A 17817-nucleotide genomic window follows, 5' to 3' on the forward strand; every position below is an offset into this window, starting at 1 on the left:
TTACATCACACAAATCTCGTACCCGTAACTCAAAAACTCTGTATTTCCATACCCATATTTATAGGAACTTTTTTCATATTTTTTGATGAGGAATCAACAAGTACTTATTTAAAACATTGGCAATTTAATGGTATTAATTTTTTTAAAGGTTGCTATTAGACTTGGATCAAGGCAAATTAATAAAATTGCGTTTGTCTCATCAAGGAGGCCAAAAGCGATAAAATATCAAGGGACAACTTTTAATCGCTTACACTATTTCGCTAACAAGAGAAAAAAAGTCAGTGGCGAACATGCTATTTTCAGAAAAAAATATTATAGGGATAACCCATGTGCATGTCCCTGGTCAATATGTTGACATTTTTTAGCTTTAACATATGTCGCATTTATAGTAACATTTACCCTTAAAATTTCATTCGAAACGCTAAAAGTAAAAGAAAATTGTAATAAATCGAAAACATAATAAGAATTTAACACCCTGTAGCTATTAAACGCTGCAAAAAAAAAGCAGAATCGGACCTTAGTGGATATGAAAAATAAATCTTATTTTTGTGTGAGAAATCTCCCTACGAGAACATGTTTTTTTGAAACACCCTGTATAACTATTATGACGACAGATTGTTATTATTTTCATGTAAAAAGGCAAATGATTTAACACCATTATCGTTTATTTTTTATTTAATTAAAAATTATGATATCAAATTCAGAAGAAATGCAAAAAGTAATTGCTTACTGTGTGATAATAACTTCTCCGTGCATAAATAAATAATAAATGTCAATGCCTCGAATAATTTTATTACTTTAATTACACTTAAATGAGAGAACGAGATATATTTGGTTAACAAACAGTTAACAAAAAGGTTGCTAAATTGTAAGTCCGTCTTAAATCCTATTAAAATGTAATAAAAGTTACAAATATGAAGATTTTGAGAAGTATAAAATAAAAAGTTAGTCAGTTTTTTGGAAAATGCAACTGTTATTTTAAGGTAAGTTTGATTTTGATATTTTAACTATCTTAATTTTCACTAGTTAAGTATAAATCACCTTGTCTACATATTAGTATCTTCTCTCTCTTCTATCTCTCTCTCAGTCTAGTTCCATCCAGTGTTGGATATATGCCTCTTCTAGGTTTTTTCATGCTTCGCGATCTCTAGCCAATCTTATCCATTGTCTTCCCGCGACTGCCCTCACGTCATCGACCCATCTCTTTTTTGGTCGGCCCACACTTCTTGTTGTTCCCCCCTAGGTATCCATAGGATGACTTTTTGGGGCCATCGGTCTGGATCCTGTCATGCCACATGTCCTATCCATTGCCACTTCAGACTTGCCACTCTTTTAACAACATCTATTAATTTTGTTCTTTAACGTATGTGATTGTTCTGTATTTCTTCTCTAATAGTCACTTACAACATAATTCTTTCCATGGTTCTTTGTGCTACTCGTAGCTGTTCTGCTGTTTTTCGAGTAATTGCCATAACCTCTAAGCCATACGTAAGCACAGGTAGAACGCAGCTGCCGTAAGCCTTTTTCTTTAGGTTGATGGACACCTTTTTATCCTTGAAAATATCGCTCATATTTCCAAATGCTACCCATGCCAAATAAATCCTGCGTTTGATCTCCGTATTTTGGTTCTCTTGACCCAGCTTGATTTTATGACCTAAATATATACTTATAATGGTCTACGTTTTCAATAATAACGTTGCCTAGGGTAATGTTATGGAAATTGTTGCTCATTATCTTGGTCTTATTCAAGTTCATTTTAAGGCTAATTTTCTGGGATTTGTCATTTAGCTCCTTTAGAATGGTGTTCAGTTCTTGAATGTCGGTGCTCAGCAACACAATATCGTCTGCGAACCTAAAATGGCTAAGGTGTACCCCATCGATGTTTAGACCTCTATCTTCCCATTCTAATTTCTTGAAGACTTTTATTTTTTATTTATATTAATATATGACTCCCAATTTATATTCTCTCTAGATAACAGTTTATACATATCCAAAGATTTAGAAAAATGGATGATAAAACAACTGTTATGGATGTTCCTCCCAAAACTACAAATTCAGTTAAATACAATGGAAATAAAGGTATAATTATTTTCTTTAATTAAAAAACATATTTTTAATAAAATAATTTTTTGTTACTGTAGGTCCAAAATTTGGGGCCAGACATGTACAAATAGGCCTTGTTGCTTTAGGAAATGGGGTTTTGTTCTCAACCAAATACGCTTTTTCTATAGTTATTGTCGCTATGACAGACACGAGTTCATCACCTAATGACAGGATACCAGTGAGTATATTTATTCTAAGAAAATAGTATATAGTTCATATCAAATAAACTTTCAGTCACGTGACTAAGCTTGAGCGGCACAGCGTTGCCCACTTTTACATATTTTCTTTTAATCAATATACTCTAGAAAACAAAAACAAATTAATTATAAATATATAAACAGTTATTCATAAAGGACACGAGTGATGGGATTAAGATCAACGGTCTAACACTTAACAAGATATGCTGATGATACCGCGGTACTAGCAGATAGTCCAGAAGCCTTGCAACGCTTGAAAAATCAACTCACTGCAGTCGGAGATCGTTACGGCCTTAAAATAAATACCACTAAAACAAAAATACTTATATCAAAAACCCCAGAGCCGCCCATAGTACAGAGACTGGCATGTATCTGCATCACAGGTGCCATGAGAACATGTCCAACAACAGCAATGGAGGTCATTCTAGACCTAACACCACTGCACATTGTCGTTGGTAGTTATGCCAATGCGACAATGATTAGAATGGTCACTGACGGGAACAGTACTGGGAGAATTTTCAGGTCAGGGGCTTGGAACACCCTCAAAAAGAAAATTCCATTTCTCCAACTCCCAGTGGATGACATACCAAGAATTTACAACTTTGAGAAACACCTCACTGTAGTATTGAGTAATAAAAAGGATTGTAAGAAAGGTACGCTTACTCAGCATATAAAAGACCATACCATCACGTGGTATACTGATGCTGCCAAAACCAAAGCAGGGACAGGGATAGGAGTATTTGGGCCGAAAACTGAATACTCCAAACCAATGGGCACCTACCCCAGTATCATTCAGGCAGAAATTTGCGCTATCGAAAGATGCGTACAATTTATCTTAGATAGAAACTATCGAAAACAGGAAATTGCCATCCTATCCGATAGTCAAGCAGCACTTAACGCGATCAACTCAGTAACCATCAATTCGAAGTTGGTCAAAGAATGCCTAGAGAAGCTCAACAAATTAGGCAAAGAAAATAAAGTCCTCCTACTCTGGGTGCCTGCTCACCAAGGGATAGAAGGCAATGAAAAAGCAATTGATCTAGCTAGAAAAGGAGCAAACACTCCACTAACTGGACCAGAACCGTTCTGTTTTCCAAACGGGAACCAACTGAAAGCGGAAATGAAGAATCTGGACGACTCCATCCGTAACTTGGAACGGGTGTCCTCCAACGGTCTAAGACACTCGAAAAAGTTCCTCAGAACTTATGACCGTGAAAAATCAAAGGTTTTCCTTGATTTAAGTAAAAACAATCTTCGGATTGTCACGGAGTTTCTAACAGGACACTGTCTCCTCAACGAACACCTCAGTAGGCTGAAGCTGAGAAACAACGGCGAATGCAGATTTTGTGGGGAAAATGGGGAAACACCAGAACACCTTATCACTGAGTGCACCGAGACGACGACCATTCCTGCCATGAACTTTGGTACGTCTGATGTCGAGGATGGAGAGCTGGCCTCTGTGGAGCCGTCTCAGATACTGGCTTTTGTTAAAGCCCTGAGACTGTATGATGAGTTATAACTCGTTATAACTCAAGAAAGGGGACTACACAATAGATCTATAAGATCGCGGTGATTAACTCCCCTCCTAAACATTCTACATTCTACATTCTACAGAGCCGCCCATAGATATTAGTATATATGGGAAACGAATAGAAGTGGTAGAAAAATTCAAATATTTGGATTTGCAACAACCTAAATCCAGAAATAGAAATTAGATCCAGAATCGAGCAAGCAAGAGCCACTTTTAAACTGATGCGGCCATTACTGTGTAATGCCACCCTAAGTCTGAGTCTTAGATACCGGTTTGTGAAGTGAATGTACACCCGGTTTTGTTGTATGGCTATGAATCATGGACTCTAAAGGTTAACACCATTAACAGAATAGAAGCCCTTGAGATGTGGATTCTTCGCAGACTTCTCAAAATACCTTGGACGGCACAGGTCACAAACGAAGAGGTGCTGATGCGAGCCCAGTGCGAAAGAGAATTAGTGCACATAGCCAAGAAACGTAAGACAGTCTATCTGGGTCATATAATGCGTGGAAGTAGATATGATCTGTTAAAATTGATAGTGGAGGGAAAAATTGAGGGCAAGCGGGGTATAGGTAGAAAGAAACATTCATGGTTGAAAAACATCAGAGATTGGACGGGTATGGATGTACACTCGTTATTTCGAGCTGTCCAAAATCGTCAGAAGTTCGCCGAGATTGTTGCCAACCTTCAATGAACAATGAAGACGGCACTCAGAGAAGAAGAAGAAACAGTTATTATTTACATCAACAAAACTCACCTCCTTAACAGCACTTAAGGGACATAAAGGACAATTAATACCAATTTCCCGTTCAAAATATTCTAATAAAATTGCAATAAGTTTTTTACGGCTATTAAACTATCTTGAAAAACTTAAAGAGGTTCTAAAAAGAACAATGTTCGACTGCAGGGTCTGCTAGTTAAAATATTTAGGCTTAAAATAGGCACAACACAATTCATTTAAAACAAAAACTCGTAATAAATAACTAAAATGTTAAAATGAATAACAATGTCAGGAAATAAATAAATAAATGTGGCAACTTGGCATTTTTGGCCCGGTGCCGAATATGTCCATGGTTAGCAACAATAAATTTAAAAATCGCGCCCTCGATTACGTAACTAAAAGTTTAATTGGTATGGAATATAAATACACAAGCCTTACTGTATATAAAAAATAGATATACAAACGAGATGTAAACAAAAAGAGATTGACCTCGCCAAAATTATCATCGATTATCTTTCTTTAGCCGTCTTTGACGCCGTTTTTTTTCGAATAAACGGTCTTATCGTTTGCAATTTATAACATAAATTATTCCAACTTACATCAGACTAGCAACTGTTCATTATAAAAATAAAATCTTAGGTAATATAATTTTATCACTTAGCAAATACTATTAAAGATAAATGTTATTCGAATGAAAGAGTCAATTTTTCCCAAAGACACCTAATTTATTAATTACAATAAACGAAATAGACTGAAAGTTTCGGTCGCATATCGCATACAGGGTGGGTCTGAAATAAGTACAAATATTTTTAGAGCTGGTATTTCTCGATAAAAGAAACATATTTTTGTCTTTGCCGTTTTTCAAATAACTCCAAAATAACCGAATTATTTTCAGGTTATTTTACTACAAAATTTCCAAAAGAATTTTTGCTTAAATTTTGAGAATCACTGGATCTTTTCTGGGTTTTCTTTCTTGTAAACTTGATCTACTACCTATGTTGCCAAATTATCAAGAAATTATGGTTGTTAACTAAAAACCAAAAAAAAATTTCGATTTCAATTTTTTATTAAAACTTAGCCTGTATTTCTTAATTTACTTTAACATTTTTTTTTGTTAAATTTTAAGCAGGTTCTAACTTTATGACAATTTTTAGACTTACGATTGGGATAACAAAAATGTCATCATCTCTTCAATCCTTTGGAGCGGCATGGTGTTCCAGACAGTCGCCGGCCATTTTGGAACACGATACGGTCCAAAGTGGTTCATATTTTCCTCCTCCCTTCTAAATGGTATATCGTTCCTTCTTATACCATCTGCAGCTCAATATTTCGGATCTTACGGGGTCTTGGCCTGTAGAATGATCCAAGGAGCTTGTATGGGAACATACAGGCCCATTCATATCAGCGTTATGGGATTGTGGGCCCCTCCAGAAGAACGGTCTAGAATGAGTTGTATTGACACATTAGGTAAGCATAGATTTATCGAATTATATAAAATATTGTACCGATTAGAATAAAAAAAAAATAATATCAGAAAAATTCCAATATTTAATATTTACCTTTCTTTGAATGTGGTAGGCAATAATTCAGTATTGAAACTAAATGAATTTTGGACTTTCATTGTCCTTTATTTTTACTTACATAACCTTTCTTTAACCGATGTATACTGTCTTTATTAAGTGTCATGTATTCTGAACTCTAAAACTACTACCGTGGCTAACGTCATATTCAAGGCCTGACTGTTTTGACAGTTCTACCGAAGTGGTTCAGAATTAGTAACAAACCAATTGTTTTCATTAGTTTCGCAACAAATCTGTGTTTTTTACGCGTTTCTATGCTAATAAAATTATACTAAATAATTTTGAGTGAATAGTGAACTATCTAGATCCGATTAATAACATCGTACCCGCGAAAAAAACCATACTTTCGGTAAAAATTATAGTAACACCGGCGATGCCGGCTGTGTGTCCGGGCTAGGAAAAAGTTAGGGAATTTATATAAAAACATAATTAATAGCGTTAGTGTTATTGTATAGTGTTAAACCAACGTAAGTGACGTGTATTTTTATGTAAAACCAGTTTTCGTTTCTTTATTTTTACTTTGTGAAATAAAAAATTCCGCGACATTGTTCTGTGCCTGTGCCTTGTAGCAGCAATTATAATAAGTCCTCAGGATTTGTCTACATTCTCTTTCCCAACAATATTAACTGTAACTAGGTCACGTCCAAAACCTACAGAACATGCTGTGCCTACAATTTTTCCAAATCAACCCTCTTATGGACCCTCTGTGCATGTTCCCATAAAGAGAAAACGTCCCGATGAAAGAAAACAAGATTTGGAAATTCAGGATGAAATAAATATTGAAAAGTATTATTATTATTATGAAATGGCAATATATTTTAAAGAATTTAAATGAATTTGTACTTTATTTCAGTATTTTATATAAAAAAATTATATCTTTATCTTTTTATTTACGATTTATGGAGATGGTTACTTGATGAACATCGAACTGCAAATTACTTAATGTTAATAGATAATTCTATCTGATATCCACATTTTTTAAATATGTTAGGCAAATTTTTACAATTATTTTTAATTAAACTTTAAAATGTATTCTGCCGTTATCATATTTTCTTAACTTGTCGATAAACGTATAGTTTTCAATTTTTTTAATATTTGGAAACTTTTTATCACAAGTATATTATTACTAGTTGCTAAATACTCGCTAACGCAATTTTAGGACACGCTTTTTATTATCTAGATTTTATTTTGTTCATCTTATGCTGTAGTTTATTTCATATTAATATTCGTGCTTTAGATCTAAATTTTAAAGCTATTCAATTACTTTAACGCGATAAAAAGTTAATGTTATTTTTTAATACCTTTCTGTATAATATTTTTCATATTTATATCTGAGAAAACTATCAATAAATACTATTATTTATGCCAAACCTATATGCAGTACCATATGGCACAATACAAAAGCCGGACTAGTGCGGTGACGTCACAAATCGATGTCTCTGGCCTGTCTGTCATGTTGGTCATGCTACTATGCTTATTTACAAGAGCGGAGCATTCACCCGTAAAAAAATTGGCGTTACTCAAGCGTGAGGTTCTCCACGTGAGGATTGGCCATTTGCCTGATCTTTTGTGATATTAATTACAAATATTGAATCCTCGAGAGAAAGACCACCAATGAGTCAGTCTTGAAATTTGATATAATCTTGTCAAGGGACATCGCAGAGTAACAATTCTAAAGCAAATCCGTTTTAATATTATTTAGTTCAGAATTAAGATATTCTTGGTCTCTACATAGAGGGCGTTTCAAAAAACATGTGCCATCTCTCGTGAGGAGATCCCTCACGTAAAAATAAGTTTTATTTTTCATATCAACATTAGTCCGATTCTACTTTGTTTCCTAGCTACAGGGTGTTAAAGTCTGTATTACAATTTTCTTCCAAGTACTTTCAGTGATTTGAATGAAATTTTGAAGGTAAAAGTTGCTATAAGTGCTTCATATTTTAATGCTAAAAAAGTGGAAATAAATTCACCAGGGACGTGCATATGGGTTATCACTGGAATATTAAAAAAAAATATGTGTGCCACTGACTTATATTCTTTTGATATTAAAATTGAGTAGGCCGTTTAATGCAAATTAAAGGCCATCTCTTGATATTTTGTCAATTAAATTAAAAATTAAATTAATATATTTTACAGAATTTATTATTAAATATTATTACTATTAGTTATTATTACTATTAGTCCAGCCTACAGCAATTTTAAATATAAAATAATGGTATTTAAGATAATTACAAAAAACCCAATTTTAAAAAGTTTTAACATCCTGTAACTCTAAAACTGTGCATTTCGATAACCATGTTTATAGGAACTTTTTTCCTATTTTTTGATGAGGAATCAATGAGTACTTATTTAAAACTTTCGCAAGTTAATGAAATTATTTTTTTAAAGGTTATTAGACTTGGATCAAGGCAAATTAATAAAATTGCGTTTATCTCATCAAGGAGGCCGAAATCGACAAAATATCAAGAGACAACTTTTAATCGGCATTAAACTGCTTACACTATTTTGCTAACAAAAGAAAAAAAGTCAATGGCGTACATGGTTTTTTTAGAAAAATATTCCAATGATAACCCATATGCACGTCGCTGGTGAATATGTCGACACATTTTTAGTATTAAAATATGTCGCATTTATAGTAACTTTTACCCTCAAAATTTTATTCGAAACGCTAAAAGTACTTAGAAAAATATTACAATAAATTGAAAAAATATTAAGACTTTAACACCCTGTAGCTACGAAACAAAACAAAATCGGACTTATGTTGATATGAAAAATAAGTCTTATTTTTACGTGAGGAATCTTCCCACGAGAGATGGCACATGTTTTTTGAAACATCCTGTATATTGATTGTTCGATGATATAATGTTTTAACTATACCTATTTTGGTTGCTTCAGAATGGTTTAACTGAGAATTTAAATACTCTTCTGCAGGTATGTGTGTTTTAATTAGATCACAGTTAGTCAAAGCTTTGTGTAAGTAAAAATAAATAAAGACAATAAAACCTGCTATACAGGGTGGCCCATCGAAAACGTTCCGCAAGGCATAACGGCCAGAGTAATTTTTTTTTCAGAAAATTCAAAAACACGTCAATTTTGTTTGTGAGGGGGACGACTTTTGCCCCAAAAATGAATGCATAATCTTCAACCCTCTAAGCGGGGGTGTCATCCCCCAGCTTTTTTCAAATGAGAAGTGGCGTCAAGTGGCACCGCAATGAAAAGAGCCTTCTATTCTCTATATTTTCCCGCTTCGTTTTTGAAAATCGGTCGACTCATTGAGAAAATATGAAGGATTGAAATTTGAAAAATTTATTCAAACATTTATCAGAGTAAATGATAAGAACAAATTCCTTCGACCAATTTGCTGTTTTTTCTTATTGTTTCTAGATGTTTACGCATTTTTTCACTTGCCACAAGGTTGAAGGATCAGTTGCGGTAGTTGCTAGATAGCTGTTCTGTGACTTGTGCGTTGAGGTTCTCCTCAATATCGTTAAACTTTTTAACAATCATGGTGTACTCACTTGCAGAAATAGTGGAAATAATCGAACTTTATTTTAAAAATAATGAATGTATCGGGTTGCGCACATAGTCAATGAACGCTATCCTGACAAACACCTTTATGGCAAAATTGTTCGCGAGTTAGTAGCAAAATTTCGCGAAACTGGTTCTGTTATGAACAAAAAGAGGCAGAGGGAAAATCCTGTAGTAAATGAAGCTATGGCGGTATTCGTATTGGGCCAAGTTGCCATGGATAGTACGCTGAGTACAAGAAAATTAGCCAATGAGACCGGCGTGAATCGTACAAGTGTCCAAAGAATATTAAAAAAAACAGAAGTTCCACCCGTACAAAATTCAGTTGGTACAAGAACTCAACGAAGACGATTTTGATCGTCGCTTGGAATTTTGTGAAACTATGAGTGAACGAGTGGCAAATGATAATAATTTCCTATTTAATGTGTGTTTTTCGGATGAGTGTACTTTCTTTTTGAACGGTGTAGTTAATCGGCACAACTGGGCACAACTGTCGGTACTGGGCTGAGGAGAACCCCAGGGTTTTTCACGAGGTGCACACACAAAACCCTCAGAAATTGAACGTGTGGGCTGGTATTTTTGGAAATTCTATTGTAGGTCAGTTTAACGATATTGAGAAGAACTTCAACGCACAAGCCACATAACAGCTAGCAACTACCGCACCTGATCGTTCAACCTTGTGGCAAGTGAAAAAATGCGTATACATCTAGAAATAATAACAAAAAACAGCAAATTGATTGAAGGAATTTATCCCTTTCATTTACTTACTGATAAATGTTTAAATAAACTTTTCAAATTTCAATCCTTAATATTTTCTCAATGACTCGACCGATTTTCAAAAACGAAGCGGGGAAATATAGAGAATAGAAAGCTCTTTTCATTGCAGTATCACTTGACCCCCCTTCCCATTTGAAAAAAATTGAGGGATGACACCACCGCTTAGAGGGTTAAAGATTTTGCAATCATTTTTGGGGCAAAAGTTGTCCCCCTCACAAACAAAGTTGACGTGTTTTTGGATTTTTTGAAAAAAAAAATACCCTGGCCGTTATGCCTTGCGGAACGTTTTCGATGGGCCACCCTGTATATACAGTGTGACCCACTCAAGACCGGGCACCCTCCATAAAATCTGTGTTTATAGTCCGATTTTGATGATTTTTTTTTTCAAATATAAAGTTTCAAAAAATGTACTTTAGGGCTCAATGTCATGTTATTTCACAAAAAACCAGGCCTACTTAATAAAATTTTTGTGGTGAAAAATTTGCAAAATCATATTAGCGATTTCAAAAAATTTGAGTACACCCCTACATTCGGCATCCCCCAAAACAGTTCTGTACCAAGTTTCGTTTAAAAATATTAATTATTAATAATTCTGCAGTTAAATTAAATAATTCCCTATTTTTGCCAATTTAACGATGAGTTATCAAGTAACCCTTGAAAAAAACAATCCACGACAACGAGTTTTATTACAAACAATGATAAAAATACTACAAGCAACACAATAACCGAATAATAAGTTAAACATATTCAAATAATTCTAGTTGCTTCTACCAGCCCTCCATTCAGTTCAATACATTTGTCGCATCTTTTTCTTAGATTAATGCGTATTAGAATTGCAGAAGCCTCTGTAATTCTAATACGTAATTCATCTACAGATTGAGGTCTAGACTTGTAAACTTGTTGCTTTAAGAAACCCCAAAGAAATAAATCAAGGGGTGTTAGGTCCGGGGATCTCGGTGGCCACTCAATTAGCGGGCTATTTCGACCTATCCACTTATTTTCAAAATTTTCATTTAACCATTCCCTGACAACTGCCGCGTTATGCACAGGTGATCCGTCCAATTGAAATTTTAAATTCAAACGGGTTTGGCATGGTAAATTATGTATTGCATCCCAAAAGTCATTAATCAGAAAATTCAAAAACGTTGGACTATTCAAATTTCTCTCAAAAAAATATGGACCAATGATTCTATCATCAAGTATGCCACACCACACATTTAATTTCTGAGAATACTGTCTTCTTGTATTGATCACCCATTCAGGGTTTTCGACTGCCCAGAATCGCGAATTTTGAGAGGATACTACTCCGTTTGTACTAAATGTTGCCTCATCACTAAATAAAATTTCTTTTAAGAAATTTCTATTATTTAAATACTCTGCTTGAGCCCATAAGCAGAATTCTAATCGTCTAACATCATCTCCGTTTTCCAAAGTGTGTAAAATCTTTGGTTTAAAGGGTTTAACTTTATTAGTTCGCAAACATCTCCTAATATTTTCCCTTGGTATATCCAAATCAACACTGGCGCCTCTAATGCTTGCACGAGGATTGTTACGAAAATATTCTAATATTTCCTCATTCCGCCTATTTATTCGATGTTCCGGCCTTCTGTTTTTTAGTAAGTATTTTGACACACAACCAGTTTCATTAAAAACTCTATTTATTCGTTGAACCGTGCTTCTACTTACTGCAGGTCTGTCGGGATGTCTGTTGTTAAATTCTCTGGCAGCTTCTCCTGCTTGAAGATAGTTATCACCCACTAAACGAATAATTTCAATTTTATCCCTAATATTTAATTGTTCCATAATGCAAATAATATTTCTTGATACAACACTTTTCTGCGTGCTATTAAATTAATATTCAATTCTACGCTGCAAGAATTGACAGCTAATAAAACCCATTGTTGTGGATTGTTTTTTTCAAGGGTTACGTGATAACTCATCGTTAAATTGGCAAAAATAGGGAATTATTTAATTTAACTGCAGAATTATTAATAATTAATATTTTTAAACGAAATTTTGTACAGAACTGTTTTGGGGTATGCCGAATGTAGGGGTGTACTCAAATTTTTTGAAAAAAAATCGCTAATATGATTTTGCAAATTTTTCACCACAAAAACTTTATTAAGTAGGCCTTGTTTTTTGTGAAATAACATGACATTGAACCCTAAAGTACATTTTTTGAAACTTTATATTTGAAAAAAAAATCATCAAAATCGGACTATAAACACAGATTTTATGGAGGGTGCCCAATCTTGAGTGGGTCACACTGTATATGTTTAAGCTAAAATTTACCTTATTTTAACTTGCTTGCAGGTGTTAGCTTGAGTTTAGTTGTTTCTTCAACGGTAGCTGGTATGGTATCACAATCAGCATTGGGTTGGCCATGGGCTGTGTATTTGTTCGGAATAGTCAATTGCGTATGGTGTCTGGCATATTTCTTCTTCGGTCAACAGAGTCCATCGTCTCATCCGAAAATATCAGCTGAAGAAAAAAAATATCTTCAAGTTACATTGAAGCAAAGTGATAACGACGAAGTATATGAAATTAGGAAAGTAATTATGAAAAAATAAGTGATTTATATTTGCAGAAAAGTGTTACACCATGGCTAAAGATCTTTACTAGTACGAGTGTCTGGGCTATTTTAGTCGGCCTGGTTGGAACTAACTTTATTTTGACAATGGTACTCTCGGAAAATCCGATATATCTGGATAAAATAATGAAATTTGATTTGGATATGGTTAGACTCATTTTTTTTAATAAACAAAAATTTAATTCCTACTGTATGTTCTCTATTTATTTCAGAGTGGTCTAGTTATGGGAGGATCAATTCTTATTGGTTCATTAAGTGGTGTCTTCATAGCTTTTCTCTCAGACTATGTAGTTAAAAACGAAGTTTTGAGAATAGTCAATAGCCGAAGATTGTTTCATTTACTAGGTTTGTCAATATACTACAAAATCTACACTGTTACACACATAATAATTGAAAAAGTTACTTTCAAATGAATCCGTTGACTTCAAAACTTTTTCACACTTATTAATTTACACCCTACATATTTTAGCAAATTTATCTATTTGTTTAGGTCAAGTAGGCTGTTCGGTAACTGTAATTCTGGCAACTTATATTCCTGTTGAGAAGTCGCTGTTAATGATTGTGATCATTTGTGTCGAATGTATCTTTATAATAGTGTCTTCCGTTGGCGGATGCGACCTCAGTGCTTTTGATTTGTCTCCTAACTTTGCGGGGGTTATATTTGGAGTAGCTGGCACTTTAGCAGAAGGAACTGGACTCTTTGCACCACTTTTGGTCCATTGGATTGCACGAGACGAAGTAAGAGTGTTATGGAATATGATATTATAACATCATAGTTTAAGGAAAAGAGTAGTTGCACTCTCGCAAATATTTTCTGCCAGTTTTTGCGAGCTGTCGAATATCGGCAGGTTGCAAAGCGTTTCAGTTAAATTCGGTCCGTCGAGCTGTGAGGTTCGAGCGTTGCGTCCGAGCACAGGGACGGATTGACAAAAAATGAGTGCCTTACTGTGCGCTGCTATTAATTGTGGAAATAATTCAAAAAATTGTTCTTTGAGTCTTTTTAGATTTCCATCGGATATAAATCGGCAAGCTGATAGTAATTATCAATTAACATTTAATTATATTTGTTTATTTTAGAAGCTGAGATATTATGTAATTAATTAAATGTTATTATTTTTTTAGCATGTGGGCAGATTTTAAAAATAGTTTTTTAGATATACAGATTGTCTCAAATATGTGCATGAAAATATTTTTTGGTCAGGGGATTTTCCATAAAATTTTCATTCCAATAATAATTTACGAGATAATTTATATAAATTGGTTTTTGAAACAATTTTAGAGTAAATATTTTGTACATCTAAAGTCTCCACAAATTATTCATATTTTTTAATTGAAAGAATTTTATAATAGCATAATCTCTTATAAATTTAGTGGACTGTATTTGTTATGTTTTTTTATTTATTTTTTATTATAAGTGGTCGTAATATAACAATATTCAAAATATTATAGACAAAATATTGAGTTTATATTTGAGGGAAGAAAAGTACCACACCTAGCTTTAAACCACCGTAAATAAACAGGGTGGTCCATTAGTGCGAGGAAGTTCAATATCGTCGTCGTTGTCGAAGATGTGAAAAAAGTTTTATTCATATGTTTCAAGGTTTATAAAGGGGTGTATCCTAAAATATTTTGTTATATACAGGGTGTCACAAAAAAAGTTATGGTAAAGTTAGTTTGATTTTTTTTTATTATTTTACATCATTCTATATACATTATTCTATATTGGGTATTTTTATGGCGTCACCAAAATCGCAATATTTAGAAGGGTATATCTCATTTTTTTTAAATGCGACATTCAATATATTATTTTCTTTGTCAGATGCAGAATTAAAAAGTGAACATTTTTTTATTAATTTAAAGTGTTTCTAAATTTTTACCGCTGTTGCAGATATTCGCAGTATTATATTACATATGGCTCTTTCAACAGTAAATTTTTATCAAAGCCACCTAATAGAATCTTTGTCTGTCTTGTCTTGTCAAAAAATGTTCACCTTTTAATTCTACATCTGAAAGAAAAATAATATACAAGGTGTTGCATTTAAAAAAAAATGAGATACAACATTTTTTAAATATTACGATTTTGGTGACGCCATAAAAAATATCCTGTATAAGATAAAGTAAATTTTTCTACACGAATTTATTCCGATATCCTTCATGTTTAAGAAAACATAGCAAAATATTAATAAAGTTATATTCACTCTAGTTTTTTACCACTTTTCGTATATAATGTTTTTAACCAAAGTTTTTTAGTAAATAAGAAATAGAATGGCAACACCGCAGTGTGCTTTAAATAAAGACAGTGTACTATAGCATAATTTTATGCCGAATCCAGTTATCTACAGAAAATTAAACTTGCTTTAAATAAAAAAAAGTCGTAGAAAATCTCTGAAATAGATAATAATATAAAAATATGTCATTATATATTTTTTCCGCATTTTTTCCCATTAGAAGATTTTCAGATACAGAAGAATTGTTACCTACACGAAATGTGAAAATATTCCGTTTTCAAGCAAGTTTTTACTCGATGATCATTTTTTTTTATTTTATTGTGAACTCATATTTTCCTAAATACATATCTGTGAAACTATGGCGAGTGCCACGTCTATACTTTGCCTAGTTAATAGACCACGACTATACAGCTACGTCGTCGGCTACGGAGGCAAGAACAAGGTCATATAAAGTGGCAGAAAAAGAACAAAGGATTTGACAAGGAGTAAAACTACTAGTTTCCTTATACTATGATAACATGTTGCTGTACAAGTAGTGACAGAGATAAAGAATATAGTAATTTTTGTTAAAATAAAAAAAAAATATTTTAGGAAAATATTGTGAGTTGGAGAATTGTCTACTGTATAACTGGAGCTATATCGGTGTCATCGGCTGTCTTCTACTGTATTTTTGCAAGTGATAAACGAAAAAATTGGTAGAAGTTAGAAGAAAACGTGTTTATAGATTAAAGGTCCCCACGGACTGTCAGATTTTCCGCACAAGGCAGCAAAGTAAAGAATACATAATAAAATGGTCATAAATCAAAAATTCACAGTCAAATCACAAGAATAAAAAATCTTTATTGGGCGAGTAAACAGAATGCAAGACAGAAATCTCGGGAAGCAATTCCCAACGTTCAAATCATGTGCTATTGGAAATTGGAAAACTATTGTAGAATGTAGAATAAGAGATATAGACCTTAAAAAGCTATTGTGTCCCCCTTTCCTGAGTTATAGCTCATCGTACAGTCTAAAAGTCATCATACATGGAGATCTTCCTGTTGTAGGGGGACAGGGTATTATTTTGTTTTATTTATTATTCAGCAATGATAAGTCTCGCATCTCCTAGAGGAGACTCGCAATAGTACAGGTTAAACTGAGAAAACTGGTTTGCCTGTGTTGAAGAACTGAGCATCTGTGGTAAACTAAACGTTTGTGGGGACTCTTGAGATTATATTTTTCTAAAATAAATGAATATAAATTATAAGGTCTATTTTTCATTCGTTTGTAAATTGGAAAGGTATCTACAGTTGCAGTGCAAGCAATAAAAAATAAATAAAACAAAAATCATATTACCTCAACTGCGTGTTCTAAGATTTATGGTAATATGAATTTATCACAGTTTATGGTAATATTAATTAGGTGTGTTTGGTTACAAAATTACGCCTATTCATTAGTTTTGGTTTTAATTCTTGTTCTGCCACTTTAGTCATTAGGCAACCAATAAATTAAGATATAAAAGAGGAGATAATAATACAAAAATCGGTTATTGTATTCAAATGATAACTCTGTTATCTATTTATTTTAGCATGATCTCTTACTAGAATTGAACTTGTTGGTGGAGAATCTTTTACAATAATCCTAGTAGTCTTGGTGACCATCATCTCTTAGTAACTCACAGAACTCGAAAGTAGTTTTATGGCAAAATTAAATAATAAAAAGTACTTGTGTACCTCTTTGTGATGAATAAATACAAATGGCCATTCTAAAAATAAAGCAGTGAGGTTAATATTCTCTTTATTCAACAATATTTTCAGATCTATACTAATATATAAAATCCTTAAGTGACTGACATACTGATTAATCAAGATCCTGCTCAAACCACTCAACGTAAGAAGCTCAATTTTGGCATACAGGTTGATTCTAGGGTGTAGAGGTTCGATAAGAACGGATTTTTCGAAATTCCAGTTCCAAGAGGGTGAAACCACCCCTCAAATATTACAATATTTTTTATTTAAAAAACGGTCACGTTTCCGAAAAAACGCTTAAACACGTATATTTTATTTTGTTTTTTTACATATTTTAAGATTTTTTAAAAATGTATACAAGGTGTTTCGAAAAATCAGGTCATTGATTAATCACGATCCTGCTTAAAGCGCTTGACGTAAAAAACTGATTTTTGGAAAACAGATTGACTTTAGGGTGTGGAGGTTCGATAAGAAGGGATTTTTCGAAACTCGAATTCTAAGGGGGTGAAACTATCCCTCAAATATTAAAATATTTTTTATTTAAAAACCGGTGAGTTTTTCGGAAAAACTCTTAAACTCGTATATTTTATTTTGTTGTTTTACATATTTTAAGACTTTTTATAAATTTATACAGGGTGTTTCATAAAATATGACCATTGAGTAATCACGATTCTGGAACTGCTTGACGGTTAAAGCTGATTTTTGGGAAACTGATTGACTGTGGGATGTAGAGGTTCGATAAGGAGGAGTTTCTCGAATCTAAAATTCCAAGAGGGTGAAAACGCCCCTCAAATATTACGATATTTGTTATTTTGAAATTTTTAAAAAAATCATA

The 17817-nt window shown here is 33.3% G+C and overlaps 1 protein-coding gene across 1 annotated transcript; it reads left to right on the forward strand.

The window, feature by feature from the left end:
* Positions 1-725: 725 nt before the first annotated feature.
* Positions 726-16498, forward strand: LOC115880950 (putative inorganic phosphate cotransporter). Its single transcript, XM_030898288.1, has 9 exons — positions 726-983; positions 1973-2079; positions 2142-2281; positions 5707-6019; positions 12751-12971; positions 13025-13174; positions 13240-13372; positions 13518-13765; positions 15847-16498. Exons 2-9 carry the CDS (start codon positions 2007-2009, stop codon positions 15952-15954), a joined length of 1386 nt encoding a protein of 461 aa, XP_030754148.1. The 5' UTR covers positions 726-983; positions 1973-2006; the 3' UTR covers positions 15955-16498.
* Positions 16499-17817: the final 1319 nt, after the last annotated feature.

This window comes from Sitophilus oryzae, unplaced genomic scaffold (assembly GCF_002938485.1).
Source record: "Sitophilus oryzae breed Bouriz unplaced genomic scaffold, Soryzae_2.0 scaffold_1667_pilon_pilon, whole genome shotgun sequence".
Taxonomy (NCBI): domain Eukaryota; kingdom Metazoa; phylum Arthropoda; class Insecta; order Coleoptera; family Curculionidae; genus Sitophilus; species Sitophilus oryzae.